This window comes from Castanea sativa, chromosome 12 (genome assembly GCF_040712315.1).
Source record: "Castanea sativa cultivar Marrone di Chiusa Pesio chromosome 12, ASM4071231v1".
NCBI classification, from domain to species: domain Eukaryota; kingdom Viridiplantae; phylum Streptophyta; class Magnoliopsida; order Fagales; family Fagaceae; genus Castanea; species Castanea sativa.
The window spans coordinates 49,244,726-49,261,762 of NC_134024.1; the positions used below are offsets into that span (position 1 = coordinate 49,244,726).

General features: G+C 32.3%; 1 protein-coding gene across 1 annotated transcript; it reads left to right on the top strand.

The window, feature by feature from the left end:
* The first annotated feature begins 1,149 nt into the window (after positions 1-1,149).
* LOC142621141 (small ubiquitin-related modifier 1-like) lies at positions 1,150-4,449 on the top strand. The gene is made up of 3 exons (XM_075794451.1): positions 1,150-1,437; positions 2,916-3,065; positions 4,095-4,449. The coding sequence occupies exons 1-3, from the start codon at positions 1,327-1,329 to the stop codon at positions 4,164-4,166; spliced, it is 333 nt and encodes a 110-aa protein (XP_075650566.1). The 5' UTR covers positions 1,150-1,326; the 3' UTR covers positions 4,167-4,449.
* The last annotated feature ends 12,588 nt before the right edge of the window (positions 4,450-17,037 follow it).

The window sequence follows — 17,037 nt, forward strand, 5'->3', positions numbered from 1 at the left end:
GGAGTACATGTGAGAGACAATGGAGGAAAAGAGAGAAAGAATTAAAAAAAAAAAAAAAAAAAAAGATGAGGCAAGAGAGTGAGAGAGAGAGAGAGAGGGGGGTAGTTATGTTAAATCTTATCAAGTGGGTCTCACACTTTTCTAAATATTTATAAAAGTACTATTAAGTAATGTTATTTGTTTCTCAAAAAAAAAAAAGTAATGTTATTTGAAAACTGAAAACCGGTAGAAGAAGTTTTCTAAATTGAGTGTCTAAACACCTTAAAATGAGAAAGACAATTCAAACACTCCTAAATAAAATCCCTTATCAAACGTGTTATTTTTTTGGAGCTCACAATTTTCAGGGCCTATTTAATTGGTTAGTTTAAGTAATGTTGTTTGGATGTTTTTGATATACGTATAAGTGAAAAGTGTGTTGAAATGTGTGTTAAAATGTGTATAAAATTATTTAAAATATAAAAAATTGGTTAGAACTAACCAACTAAACAGACTCTCAGTGTTTAAACACTGACTCTATTCGTTCCAAATGTCTTCCCTTATCTCCCGTATTTTATGTTTATGAAAATTGCTTTAATAGCCATAAACTGCAACTTCAAACGGGTTGAACCGGTTTCAAGCCTATCCCAACTTTAAGCTAGCTCACGAGTCATATGACTATTCAATTACAGTGACCACTGGACCACTGGTATTGGATAAGGAAGAATCCAATCCCTTCAAAAGTCAAAAAAAATCATAAAAACCTCATTTTTAAAAATAAAGTACACATCGTACTCACCAATCAAAAACCCCATTACCAAAACAAAAATTGACCCAGAATCCAACCTAAGATGACCACTGAGTTACCCTCATCCACACATTCTCACCCGTCCGATTCCTCTCTCACTCAATTACATCCGTCCATTCCCCAAATCACCTTTTCAATGGATTCCTCTATACTCTATCCCCCACCGGAATCCAAACCTTTCTTAATTTCAGTTTATTCCAAAACCAAAACATATAAAAAAAAAAAACATAAAATGTTTACTCGCTCAAATACAAACGCCACCTCATCAAATCAAGGACAACCTCGTAATTAACTAACTCTATAATTACGATAATACCATTCCCGCGAGTGAGAAAAATTATAGTAGCGTGTGTGTAACGCTTAGTAGGTCGTGCTCGCTGATTCGGAGTCTCTTTTCTTTGTGTGTGCAGAGTTTTTTCTATATGTATTGGCGGAGAGAGAGAGAGAGAGAGAACCCAAAAGCAAAACCCACAAAGGGATTCTGAGATTGACAGATTGAGAGAGAGTTCTGAGTGATTTAAAAGAGAGTGAGAATTGTGAAGATGTCTGCAACGGTTGGAGGTGGTGGTACTGGTGTTGGTACAGGAGGACAAGAGGAAGACAAGAAACCAATGGATCAGTCTGCACACATTAATCTCAAAGTCAAAGGCCAGGTTTTATATCTTTTTTTTTCTTGGGAATTGAATTTTTTCATCTGGGTGTTCATTGTTTTGGTTTAATTTTTCTGGGTTTCTGCCATCATGCAATGTTATGGTGTTATTTTGGGGTGAAAAATGTTGTGTTGTCACTATGTTAAGTACGTTTCATGTATGTTTGAGCAAAATTATAAAACCTTTGTATACACTTGGTGTTATGTGAAAAATATAGCTATGTGACATGGTGTTATGTGGTTTTAATATGGTGTGTTGGCAGTTGGTGCTGTATAGGATTGTTTGAGGTATGTTAATACATGTTAGTATTAGAACACTTTATACTCACAACGTCCATAACGTCCATAATTTTGATCATGATGTACACACTCATGACGTGCACGTTTATTACGCGAAATGGGTGATGAGTACAAATGATGTTCACTAACAAGTGTGGGAGAATCAATGCCCTAAAATTGCTGTTTCCACTTTGTGCCATGTGAAATCGGTAGTAATGTATTCTATACTTTGTTTTCTAAAAGTAAATAATATTTAGCTCATATTATTATTATGTGTTCTGTTGCATTGTATCTTCATTTTGGAGATGTTTGTAAATTCTAAATGAAGTAACTTTGTAAATGAAAGTCATCAATGACTTGAAGGCATTTATTCTTGGTTGAGTTTTTGCACTTGTTAAAATCTCTTAACCAATGCATTTCTTATAGTTCAAGAATGAGCTGGGTCTACTCTATTTAATAGAACTATGTTGTTTGAATACTCGGAAGGTGTCCTTGGAATAGATTAGGGTCACCCACCTCTCAACCGATCCCTGTTTGAGAATCCCCAATCCAGACCTTATCTGGAATTTACTATACATGTTCTCACTGTGTCTGTAGCTGGCACTTACTAGACTGAATAAATAGTTGGTGTAAATCATATATGATTGGTTTGGTACTTTTAGCTACTATAAAGAACACTCGTTTACTTGACAATAGCTAGATGTGGAATCAAATTGAAACTGTTTTGGTGTGGTGGACAAAATTTAAAATACCAATTTGCAAAATCTTTCAAGAATTTTTATTAAGACTAGTGAATTTTAATGTTTGCATTGCTTATCTTTAGTCCTTGTATTAAATGAGGGCTAAAGGCTAAACAACCTTAGTTGAGCTGAATTTAGTATTGGATTGTTCCGCCATATTGGTTGATTGGATTCTTGGGACTCAAAGTTGTCACTTCTTGAACAAACAATGTTCTCTTCTTTCTTATTTTATCCATGGGTGCCTATGTGCACATTCCATTGTATACTTTTCAAGATAAATTTCTAGTTTATATTAACTGTGGGATTAGTATCCTTCATGCCATATCGCTTTTATTTTTGCTTTTGTTAGAGTTGCCTTTCTTAGCTTTTTAATATTACTTCCTGTTTGCATCAACAAAGTGAGCTGCCTCCTTTTCCGGTTTCATCCCATTTTTTAATCCCTGTGGGTATTGTTTGATTGTAGGATGGTAATGAGGTGTTCTTTAGGATCAAACGAAGCACCCAGCTTCGGAAACTCATGACTGCATACTGTGAACGTCAGTCTGTGGAGTTCAACTCCATTGCATTCTTGTTTGATGGGCGAAGACTCCGGGGAGAACAGACCCCAGATGAGGTAGAATTTAATCGTTTCCAAAATTTTTGCATACTTGCAAATTTTAGTCAATATTATTAAAAAGAAAAAGAAATATGAATACAAAGTGATCACGATGGTGAACAGAGAAAAGACGAAAAGCAAATAAACATAGAAACATATAAATCAAGATTCCATTCTAAGAGAAGAAGTAAACTCCATGATAGAAGAACAATCCAAGAGGCCCCAACACCTAGACCAATCAAAGAGAGTCCACTGGCACAAATCTTGCAACCGAACCAATGATTTCTTAGTATTCTCGAAGGAGTGATGATTCCATTTCATCCAAACGATCCATATCAAACATCCTAGGACCAAATTCCAGATATCTGAATTATGTTTCCCAACCCCTTGCCACCAACAAAATAATATACTAGCTACGGAACTTGGCATGACCCAATGAATCCCAAAAAATTTGAAGCATATACACCCACAAAGAATGAGTTGTAGGACAAAGAAGGAGATGGTCCACAGTTTCCATAGTCTTACTTGCAAATTTTAGTCTTACTTTTTTTATTTCAAGGAAATATTTTTGGAAGGTGTTGAATTTATAGCAGTCACGTTCTGCAGTTTTTTATCTTCATAATTGGTTTTCAACAATTGGAAGTATATTGAATTCTGTTATAACATGGCCTGACTGCATTATTCTTTTGTTTTTCTGGTTGAGGCATTTCATGACAATTATGGATTAGTATTTTGAGTTGATTCAGTCTGATTGCATTTGGCAACAGCCAAAAAAAAGTGCTTTTTGGGATTTTGTGATCTTATTATGACAGGCCCCACGCCAAAAAAAAAAAAAAAAAAAACATTTTCGCAGACTTTCTCTAGAGTACTTCAACAAATAATCAATTAACAAAATGCATCCAAATGTACTCATTCGAAATGTTCTAGAGATTTATGGTCATGCCAGTGATTTTGTTTGAGAATTCCAATTTTTTTTTTTTGCCTCCTACTCATTGTTTTGGTGTTTTCTTTCTTTGTTTTATGCATATAATTTTGTCATGGGATTAGCTTGAGATGGAGGATGGTGATGAGATTGACGCAATGCTTCACCAAACTGGAGGCGGGAACAGGTGCCCTTAACTTCAAACAACATGGCAGATGTGAAGTACAAATTTTCTTATTTTGCTTTGTCAATCAAAATATTACTGTAATTAGAAATGGATCTAATGAGCTGGAAATGTTGAAGTTGAGGTCATGTGTACCGATGATACTTTCTACTTTTTAGTGTGACGTTTAATGTGTAGTTATTGCCTTCAGACTCTAACTGCCACTAGCAGTTTTGGAGTTGGCGTGTCATTGTAAGTGTGTCTCCATAAAATAAAATAAAAAATGTCTTCCGATGCTACATTATGTTCTATATTTAGTACTTTGATATTAATTCCCCAATGTCTTATCTCACTCTCTTTCTATTTTTGGATTTATTACCTCAAATTATTGATATTTGACAAGTGTCAAGGTTTTTTTTTTCCAAGTTACACTCTTGTTTGAGGTTTTAGTAAGGTCAGGTTCTCAAATTGCAATGGACCTGATAGCACGATCAAGCAATCGAGAATTTGAGATCATAAGTTTCAGTATAAATATAATACACATTTGTTACTTAAAATTGTGTATCTGTCAATTATTTATTTGTTAGCACAAAATTTATTTATTTATTTTGATTCGGAAATGAAAACATTTTGATATTGAAAGAGTTTTTGAAAGGGGGGACTATCGTCACCATCTTTTGTAATCTGCTCTGGCGGTTGATATTTGGTTGGTATTGGTGTTCTATTTTTTTTTATTAATACCTGAATATAATTTTATGAAATCACCTGAGGAGATATCATTATCAAAAGCAATGTCCTTTACTGAGGAAATGCTCATAGCCTAAACATGATCAAAGTTGTTTAGTTCTGCTAGACAAGTTTCGAACTACAAAGTTGCTACCACTTTGATGAATTTAAAACTAGAGTATTTCTTCATGTTGGCATTGATTATTCGATTATCCTTCATAATCAGATTAAATGAGAGCTAAACAATCAAAGTTGAGCATCATTTTAGTAATGAATTTTTCACTATATTGGTTGGTTGGATTCTTGGACCAAAAGTTAACTCTTCTTGATCAACCCACGTGTAGACGACTAAATTTTGAGATGGAACCATGCAAAGGTTGGGTTTAAGCTGATTATGAAGCAATAGTGGTTGCTAGGTGTTGGGAATGATGAAGCTATAGTGAGAAATGGTTGTGAGAATGAGGATCTAAAAATTTGAAAGAAGCATATCTTCATTTTCTGACTCTGTGGTTTTATTGATGAGCTTCAATGAATACGAACCTTCTATTTATAGCAAAGAGACGAAGAATAGTAAACGGGTATGTTAGATGATAATGGTGGATGAGAATTTTCGGTGGGAATGGTAGATGAGAATGTTTGGCACCGAATTGGAATGGTAGGTGGGAAACTGGTAGGCACCGAATGAGAATGATAAATTGAATTGGTAACACAATGTAATTTCAAGTTTAGGATACACTTGTGAGAATTCAACTGTTGTGTTATGTTGATGATCTAGTGGTTAAAACAAAAAGGAGGGAAGACCTTCTTGCAAATCTAAGATCTATGTTTGACTGCCTAAGGAAGTATTAGCATAAAATGAACCCCTCAAATGTGCTTTCGGCATAACATCTGGGAAATTTCAAGGTTTCATCATAAGACATTGCGGTATTGAGATTGACCAATCCAAAATTGAAGCCATCTAGAAAATGCCAAAGCTTAAGAATCTGTGAGAATGATGTGTCTTGCTCTTTTCTTTGCCATAGACAAATTGAAGCACTACATGCAAGCGTGCATGGTCCGTTTGATAGCGAAAGCAAACCTGATTAAATATGTCCTCCCCAAGCCAGTGGTTTTCGGTTGAATAGCTCGATAAGCGGTTTTGCTACAACAATATGACCTTGCATACGTTCCATAAAAAGCTATCAGAGGACAAGCATTGACAGATTTCTTAGCTGATCACCTAGTTCCGTTTGATTGGGAGTTATCTGATGATTTCCTGGATGAAGAGGTGTTTTACATTGCAATAGCTCTTTGCACTCCAAAGATGAAAAATGTATTGTTCACCAACAGATGAGGTGAGATTATAGAGATCTGGGGCAGATTAGGTGAAATTTGTAGGCCTCATGAGATGAGTCACGTCACATGATGTGGCTAGTTAGTGCCGCCATTGGCAAGCCCCTTCATTGTGATAAACCTGAGCGTGTGTAAACAGTAGAGGTAGACGCATCTAAAGAAATGATTTCAGATTTTGATTTGTAATGTCTGAAGATTCCCTTTAAAGCACCAAGATATCCAAGCGACTGCCACACAACTCGTGATGTCTCTGCCACTTCAATGAAGGCGCTTCCATGTTGACTGAGATTCCCCAAAATGAAGGGGCTGGGTATTGTTGGGCCTTTGTCTTTGATATTGCTTTGTGTGAGTGTGTGTTTGTAATTTGCTGTATGTTTGTTTGGTGATGGTAATTAGGCTGCAGCTTGGAATGGCTATGGCTTACAGCAGCCTCGGCTCAATCTTCAAAGATGGAATGAACCCAAGGAATTCATAAAAGGGATTTTTATAAATATTTTATTGGAAAAAATAAATAAGAGCATAATTTTGCTCAAAACTTAAATCTAGTCAATGATTACAACTCACACTAAAAATATTAACAGAGTTATATATTTTGAAAATCTAACGGTTTAATACATATTTTTTATGTTTTTAACATGCATGTCAAATTTCATATCAATTCGATATTATTTTACTATTTGATTTATAAACTTATTTTTTATAAATAATTTTAGACTACAAAAACTTAACATTTAAACATTTGATTAATGATATAACTAGTATTTTTTTTAACTTTTTGGAATATTTGCAAGCATGAAAAATTTGAAAAAGAAAATGTAATCCAATGATGGATATATCAAAATTCACATAAGTTTGTAACCAAAGTTTGTAAAAAAAGGGTAAATTATAACTTACCAATCTGTGGTTTGGCCGAAATTTAAGTTGCTTAATTGATATTTTACCCACCTGAGGTTTGACCTAAATTTAAGTTGTTTATCTGTGATTTGAAATCTCATAATGCAAGCGTTCTATTGGATTTTTTTTATCTTATTTGATCTTGTATGTTTATGTTTTTTGTGTTTCTAGAGGAGAGCGACATAAAAGTGGAATAAAATTACATATTTAAACGTATTTTTAATAGATGTGGGTTACGGAACTCTAACTGAACTAATCTCAAGTGAGTAAAGTGTCAATTTTCAAACCATATGTAGTCAACTAAAATTTCAGCCAAACACAGGTGGATAAGTTGTAATTTGCCAAAAAAAAAATTACTTTTTTTAAACATCTTTTTATATTTCTCTTGAAAGTGATATCAAAATTTTCCTAAAATGGTCTATCAACAATACCCTAAAGTTTAGTATTTGTGGGTCACAAATTCTAGCTATAAATTCCACACAAAAATTCTCAATATTCCCTTTTATTTCCCAAAACGATAGTGTAAACACAAAATCTCAAGTTTGGAAAACAAAAAATTTAATATGTTTTACAAGTGTAAATTTGTATTGATGAATTTGTAGTTACAATTCTCTATATTTAGATTCTTATACAATAAAATAATCCATTGATTCAATCTCCTTAGAAAAGTCTTCAATTATGTTGACGTAGTCTTGGCTCGAACATAAGATGTCCTCCACTTGGATTGGAAAGTGGATTGAAAGATCTTTGGAATGAAATAGCGATGAATCTCTGGTTGTGTGCTTGTTATATATTTCTTGTTCTTCGTATTCTTCATGGGTTCTTGAAATGTTCTTGATCTTCGAAGATTTGTGGTGAAAGTTCTTCGAAACTATAGAACTTGAATCTGATGAAGATTAATGGATCAAATTCTTTGAAGTTTCTAGAGGCTTTGAATGTTCTTCAAATGTTCCTTGTCTTTGAAAATTTGTAGTGGAAGTTATTTTGGATTTTAGAGGCTTGAATCCGTAGAGATTCACTAATTTTTAGTCTCTTGGTGTTTCTGGAGGCTTTTGAGCTTGATTCCAATGAACTTTGAGATCTAGAAGAATGACTTGAATGATTTCTCTTTGAATGTTCTTGAGATTCAAAGGTTGAAGTTCTTGATATTCTTGGAGGCTTTGGAGTTTGATTCCGGCAGAGCTTCCAGACATCTGAATGTTTTTGAATCCCCTCCATAAGAGAAAGGAGGGTCTCTATTTATAAGAGACTAGTAAATTAACCGTGCGATGCACGGATAATGTTATAATGTTTTATGTAAGATGATTTTGGAGAATGTTGTACATGTATTATAGCATAATTGTTATAAAATTTTATTAGTAATGAGTTCATCATAAAAAGTAACAATTATAAATTGCATACATATATCTGTTATAATTATTGAATTGAAATAATGAGAAATAAAAAATAAATTTAAAATATAAAAAAAGACTTCTATTTCAATGTCAATGTTTAATCAAATCCTATTAAAGCTCAAAATTAAAACTAAAAATTCTAGTGAGTGCAGTTAGTGCCAAATTTGCCAAGTTTAGATTTGAAAACACTCTTATTTTTTGTAAGTATCCCAAACTAATATCAACATGACCATTTACAATATGCAGTCATTTGAAAGTCACAAACCACAATGGTTAAAAAGTAATTACAAAATATAAATTTGGATGATCCCTTAAAGCTTTCAAATCTTCAATCCTTCATCATACATAGAAAACTTCATTAATTTTGCATGCCTTAAAATTATAAATTATTATTAATTAAAAAAGAAAAGTTTCTTCAAGTTAGAAAACATTAAAAATAACACCCCAAAGGAAACAACGGGGTAAAATAAAACTGGCCTCAAAGGAACATTCCAATTCTGATAATACAACTGCGATTTTGGCAAAGGTGTAAATTATGGAGAGAGCCATTGGATATGATTGGATCCTTTGCGATTGCCTTTATCATGGGATTTTGTAAAACTCTTTTTTTTTTTTTTATTGGTCTGTAACTCCAACAAAACACCCAACACATTGAAATTGAAAACTCTAAAGTTAGATTGATAACAACATAATTAAAACCTAACCCTCTATTGATTTATACAAATTTTTTTTATAATAAATCAATTTAGATAATTTTTGTTAAAGCATTGTATTCGTGTTCCCTCTTATTTACCCAAGAATGCAATCACTTTTCTAGAATAAAATTTCAAAAGGGGGAAAAGAATAAAATTTCAAACCCTTACTCATCATGTTTGAACTTCACAAAGTCTAGAGATTTGCCTTAGGAGTACCTGTTTGAAGCACAATCCATCAAGATTTTGAGTTATAAAAACATGTAGCCAAAGATTTTAGGAAAAAAAAAATAAAAAAAAGGAGAAATGTAAAAAAGAAAGGAAGAGAAGTGATTGTAAAAGGTTATACCTCGAATCTCTTAATTCGTCTCTTTCTCAACCATATAACTCCAAAACTTTCACAACAAACAAATCACCACCACATCCAAATGAATTGGGCCATTAAAGCAAGTCACTGCTAGGATTATAAAGTGGAGCACAACATTCATAAAAAATCAAATACAAAGTGTTGTGACTTTTGAATCTACATATAAGGATTCGTTAGATCCCTAAAATAGTACAATTCTTTTTTCTTGTTTCTTGTCTATTTAGTACATGGTGTACAGAATACTAAAGTTTGCAGAATGTTTGTACATACATGTCATGTTAAGATCTTAATCTTAGAACTTAGGAGGAACTCACATTTGCCATATTCAAATGTGATGAGAGGCTCACTATAAGTCTATAATGGGAGATGAGTAACACGTGCAACTATTGTATCTAAAAGCCTTCTAAAAAAGGAACGTCAACCACAGTTTTTCTCATTATTGTTTTATTTCATTTTCTTTCCAGTTTTAAAATTCCAACATGACCTTCTTCTTCTTCTTCTCTCCCCAGTATCACCACTGACACCATAGAGGCAGAAGCACCATTTTTTTTAAAAAAATCAACAATGAAGAACTGCACATTGCTAACATAGATTTCAGTAAATACCTTATCATCTTATTGAGAAGAATAATTGAAAGGATTTCACAAGCCCACCATATTAGCCAAACTGAAATCCCAAAAAATTACAGAGCATAAACATGCGAGAAGGTAATGAAAGAAAATTTTCCAAAACAAAGATTTAAGACTTCTTTCTTGGCCATAAACTTTACCTTTTGAACCACAAAACATAGAGATCCCCACCCTTTTTGAGATCACTGTCCACCTCCTCAGGTTAAAGCATCGGCTTTGGGTGGTGGTGTTGCGGGTCTAGGTTTGAGTTGCAGATCGGTGGCAGAGTGGGTGACAATGGTGGAGATTTGGGCTGTTTGGTGGCGGTGGTAGGTGGTTTAGGATTTTAGTTTGGCTAAATGGTGGGTTTTGGGTTTTCAGTTTCTGCTGTAAAATTTTTTCAATTTAACTCATGGGATGATGGTGAAGTTGTAGATTTGTTTGGCGAGTGATGAAGATATGGTGGTGATGTTGCAGAGTGAAGAGGAGAGGCAAGAGAGATGAAAAAATGATAGAAATTGTTGAGATTTTTGTTAAGACTCAGGGCTGGAAGTATGGTAAAGCCTAAAATGTGACTTGGATAATTGCAAGGGGGCAAGCAAATGAAGGGTTAGACGCAGGGCTGAATTAATGTTATACTTGAAAGTTTAAACGTTAGAGGAGTGAGGAGGAGTAATAACAGATGAGGTGTAAAAACTTGAAAAAAAAAAAAGAAGCAAAAAAAAAACCAAAAAAAAAAAAGATGGATGGATTAAATAAAGGACAAAGTTTAGATGCAAAATTAGTTGTAGCCTTCAGTTACAAACCTACTTAATATCTTTTTATTGAAGGTAAATTTTGACAAATTCACCATTGAATTACATCTTCTTCTTATATCTTTCATACTTGCAAAATTCAAGAAAATTAGAGATCAATAGTTATGTCATTAATAAATTTTTTAAATTGCAAGTTTTTGTAATTTAAAATTATGCACAAAATATAAGCTTATTGATCATAGTAAATAATATTCGATTGACACAAAATTTAACATGTATATTAAAAGCGTAAAGAACATGCAATTCAATGGTTAGATTTTCAAAATATATTGTAATATTTATTTTATTGAATAAGTTTGTAGCCTAAGGCTACAACTAATTTTGTAGTTAAACTTTGTCCTTAAATAAAGAAGTATAGATAGCTGACTTGAACCTCGTCTTCTCGCATTTAAGTTCTCTTTTATATATATATATATATATATATATATATATATATATATATATATATATATATATATATATATTGATTTGAAGACACGTGAATGGCTATGGGCAGTGACACATGTCATAATTTAAATGAAGGGATTTTATGTCTTATTCTCCAAGGGACTCATGACATTATTTGGTTAGTCAAAGTGTATTAATTTAAAATGACACATGGTAACACTTAAGTTGTCTGCATATGTCATTTAAATTAAATACCAACACGTGTCAACGTGTGATTGACCCTTAGGTATACTTTGTAATTTCTATTCAATGACACTTGAAATATTTTCATTGGCCTTTCAATAATTACATTGGGTCCCACTAAATAGCACATGGTGTCTTGTGATTGGTTGAAACACACAGATAGAAAAATGCTACATATATATTTCTCAAAATAAACTTTTGAAAACCACTCATACATAGTTATGGACAAGATAGTACTCTCTCCGTCCCACTTTGTTTGTCCTCTATTCATTTTTGAGATGTCCCAAAATATTGCCCTGTTTCTAAAAATAAAAGTTATTGGTTTACTAATATTCCTATTATACCCCTACTTTATTTTCAAAACTATTTGAAAAGAAAACTAACTAATATTAAAAAAAAAAAAATCAATCTAATTGGGGCACATTTTTAGTTGTCTCATTAAGAATAACTCTTTTTTAAAAAAGTTGATAAATTTATTTAAGGGTAGTTTTGTAAACTTATACATTTTTATAAGGCCGACAAAACAATAAATGATGTTCCTTTAAAAAATTTGACTTTTCAAACAGGACAAACAAAGTGGGACGGAGGGAGTATGTGAATATTAATGCATATAAACATAAAATTATTTATAAACATACACTAAATAAGTTTAATTATAGCATGCAGTTTTGGTGTTGGCGTGTAAGTGTATTTCCTTATCCCATTCCCCTTCCCTTATATATATATGTGTGTGTGTGTGTGTGTTTGTGTTTCTCAAAAAATAAGTTTAATTATATGTTTATTTATGTTTTGACATATTTTATAATATATTCCACAAAGTTATGTAGTGACAATAAAGAATATCAAAATATACATATTCATAAAATGTAGAATTTAATATACATTTAACAAATCAAATGTATGATTGCTTTCTTCTAAAAAAATAGAGATATGATTGCTTAAAATTTTAGAATTTTAATATATATTTGCAACATACATGAACAAAATTTTGGGTGAGTTTTACTTCCAATCAAATATCTCTTCTCCTCACTCGTTGTTGCCTTCAATTTCATCATTGTTGATATTGAAAAGAACACCTATTTACAAAAAAATTGTATCATTATTGTTAATGAAAATGACTAGCTATCTGGTACATGAGAGATTAGCCGAAGTGTCATTACAATTGAATAATAAAAACTAAAAATTGAAAATGGTAGTCTGATATATGGGAGGTCAATTGCATCATACTTGTAATAGGAATAGGGGCGTCAAATGGGTGGATTTGGGATGCACATTATTGTTGGCTACATTTATTTCTAATCCAAACCAAGTCCTATTATTGGTAAACTCCAACCCCCCCTTCCAATTTACCCAATAATTAACATTACCAAAATACCCCTAAAACTTAAAAATGACAAAACTATTGTAGGATAATAAAAAACTGTCACAAATAACAATCCAGTTACATCGTACTTGTGACAGGATAATGGAAAATATTATTTAATAATACTTTAAGTTACATTGAATCCAATTTTCTTATGGAGGTTAAAAAGGAAATAAAATATTTGTTAAGCACTAGTATAAATGGTTCTTTAAGAAACATTAATGGTTTTTCATTATTATATGGCACCAAGTAAGTACCTTTTTATTAATTAGAAAAAAGAGTAAGTAGCCTTTTAGATTTTATACATCGGTTGAGTAATTAAACATTAAGTTATGTTTATAATTTAAAACACAATACAAACAAAACTATAATTAAAAGAATCATTTGAAATAATAACGATTCATATCATCCACTATTTCCACTAAAAAAATTGCTTATAATTGTCTGTACTTTCATTATTATAAAAAAAAAAAAGGCATATACTTATAACTACTTTTTATGCTTAAAATGATTAATTTTAATGAAATTCACTGATATAAAATATGGTAATTTCTTTACTTAACTTAATTAATTTGAATTTATAAGTTTTTATTATTACTTGGAATTACTCAACTACGAAATGAATTAATGTGAATATGGAAGTGGAAACCACTTGAAAATCTCATACAAAAATCCCTGTTAACATGCATTAAATATACTGGTTTTTATGTTTATTGTTATGGTTAAACATTGTTCCATTATAGCAAAAAAGAAAAGAAAAGAAAAAAAACCTTGCACACTAATTATATCTTATTACAAATAAAGTCATAGTTACTACCATATATCATAAATTAAAAAAAAAGTTTAGAAAATTAAATACCTAATGGCTTGAAATTGAGAATACTAATGTAACACCCCAAATATTTTCTTAAAACAAATTTTTTAATGAGAATAATATCTAAAGTGGAGTTTATTTATAATCAATATGGATAAGTCTTAACTATTTTTGGAGGACTTTCATGAATATTTCCAAGAACATAATTTTCAACATAAAGACATTTAAGTGATTTGGTAAAACCAAGAAGAAATTGACCTAAGGCACCCCCCATTCAAAGAGATGCATAACATTTATAGATCTCAACAAATAATAGAAAATTTTCATAGCTTTTAGTTCTCTCTCTCCCTCTTTCTCTTTCTCTTGTGCCGTCAGCCCCTCTCCACCACACTTTGTCTCTCTCACCCAAATCCCTTTTTCCTTTTCATCTCTCAAAGTCAACTACTACTAGATCATCCCTCTAGCCACAATATACTCTCTTCTATGATTTGTGCTCGTTCCCAATAATAATCTAAAATAAAATCTTCATGACTCACTTTCTAATATCTATGGACATGCATCCTATCTTGTTTGAATTGCTCTTTGATGTTGTGGGTTTTGTATTGGGAGTTATTTTATTGAGCTTTTTGGGGCATTTGAGACTTGATAAGAGGTTTTAAATTTGAAGACGTGAAATCGATGTAATGTTTGATGGCCATGTGAGTTGGGTTTCTTGCGTAATCATATATGGGTTTTTTATTTATGTGGAAGAGGGGTTAATTTACTAAAAGAGGATTTCCTTGCATCTTGAAATGACTGTGGCATATATGGGTGTGAGGGTAGTATTAACCATGAATTTGTTTTAGTGATGCGGTTGCGGTAATTTTTTTTATGAGATTATGAGTTTCCATTTCTTGTTATTAATATGTTTTTAACACTAATGCATGAGTTAGAGTAACACTTGAATATGTGATGATGTTAATAGAAAATTTTTTAAGTGCATGTAGTAGTTAAACTTTTATGGTAATTTCTCTAATTGAATTTGTAAGGTTAGGATGATTAGAATGCTAACACGTTCATCTTTAATTTGGTTCAAGGTTCAAAGCATTTGGCACGGTAAGCCTTGGGTGTGGTAGACCTGGTTTTTTTGTTGAGGTTGCGTATCCTAGTGAGAATCGTGACTTTATGTTGATTTATTTAGAGTTTGAGAATATACATGTGTATATTTTGAGACACATGATTTGTAATTTGTATCGTTTGTGAATTTGTTATAGAACTTTGTATTCAAATAAGACTTTAAAGACTAATAAGTGTAATCTTTAAACTGTAACTTTAGTACATCTTAAAATATCATTGCCAAAGTATAAAATGATATTTTACTACTGAGGGATTGGGGTAATATGGTGTAAATACAGATAAGAGCAGATATACGTCAAAAACCACAAAGAAAATGGGAAGAAAAACCATGGCGGTGCAAGGACTGATTGTCCCTAGTCCGAGAAGGATTTTATTTGATGAATACTAAGTAGGATACAAGGTATAGCTTTCTAGGACTCCGCTGTTACCCTTTTTAAGGGCAACTGATAGTGTTCGGGGCATCATAGGTCAACATTCCGAGGTATGCATATATGTTCCCTCCTCCAATGTCCTTTACAGTTGTAACAGGAGTACACCTTTGATGTTGCCCTTGAACATCTTTGGCATGTTATGAACTTATCCTTTGAAATATTGCCTACACTTCTAAGGCTGAAATGAAACAGGTGTATTAGCCTTAGTAAACTACATTAATACCCTTATGGTCCATTTGGATTGAGGAAGAGGGAGGGGGAATAGAGTAGAGCAGAGTAGAGTAGATTTAGCACAAAATTAGTTGATTTTTAGCCAACTCTACTCTACTCTACTCCCTTCCACTTTCTCTCTTTCTCCCCTCCATCAAAACAAGCCATTGACAAAAATACACTATCCACCTGACTGTCAATGGTGTGCTAGGGTCATTTACAGTGACATCTTTTTGCATTTTCACATTTGACCTTTGGCCATTGGGGATCTGCCACGCGGCACGTTATGGAGGAAGTAGCCGTTTGGTGTCTCTGCACTCTATGAACTACCATAATGTTTCATTAACTTAAGTGAACTGCCATGATGCCCAATTGGATAAAATTTTAGGGTGAATTTTGTAAATTTTTGTTACTCTATTATTTATTAACAACTACATCAATTCCAAATCTTACAAATACATAAAACATAATTAAGTAATAGATTTACTTGAATCCATTGCTTCAATTTTCACTAGTTCCACTCTTTGATTAATGAAACTATTTTATAGAATAGGTTCCTCTTTCTTGATCCTCTTTACTATACACGTCAAAATTAGTATTTGTAATGAGAAAAATAAATACTTTTTACTTGAGTAGAGAGAACCAATTTCTTTGTACAACCTGATCTCCACTTACCCATCAAAATAGAAGTCTTTTTTTTTTTTTTTGAGGATTAAAGTAGGAGTCATTTATTAAACTGCTTTTTTTTAATTGACCAATTAGATAAAGGGACTTAAGAATATCCAATTATATTTTTATGCAATTTCTAATCGGCAAACCAAACACATTTGCATTCACATCCCATTGAAAACTAACCAATTATTTCAAATAATTCTCAAAACCAACAATTCATTTAATTTCTTTATCAAAGTTACAAACTACAGTGAGACGATACCAAGGGGAAAAAAGACACAAAGACATCAATTAGTTTAATTAAGAACTAGTAAACTTGGTGACAGCCTTGGTTCCCTCAAAGACGACTTTGGAATGAAAATTTCATTTGTGTTTTTTTAATATCTGATGTGGTTTTTTTAGTATTTTAATAGCTAATGTATTATAGTAAAATAGTTTGTGACTTTAATATTACTAAAAAAAAAGCCTAATGGCATAACTTTTGTCACAACTTACTCAAGTGGCGAGTTGTGAATAGGTGAGAAAAAATAGTGAGTCCACAACTCTACCACTTACAACTCATCACATGGGTAAGCTATGACAAAAGTTACCTAATTTGTTGTGGGCCTAGCATTATTAACTTATAAATCCAGATGCTAATTCCTATTTCAGATGCTATGAGAGTGAGATGTGATAAATCCAGCAAATTATTCTATGTTGGTAGCAGGACTAATACATAATATATGGTGTGTACGGGTAGATTGATTCGTTGATTGATATGCTGGCACTATGGATACATGACAACCAGGACTTGAGTCACTTGACTGCAATCTAACAATGATGCTAACCCAGAAACAGAAGG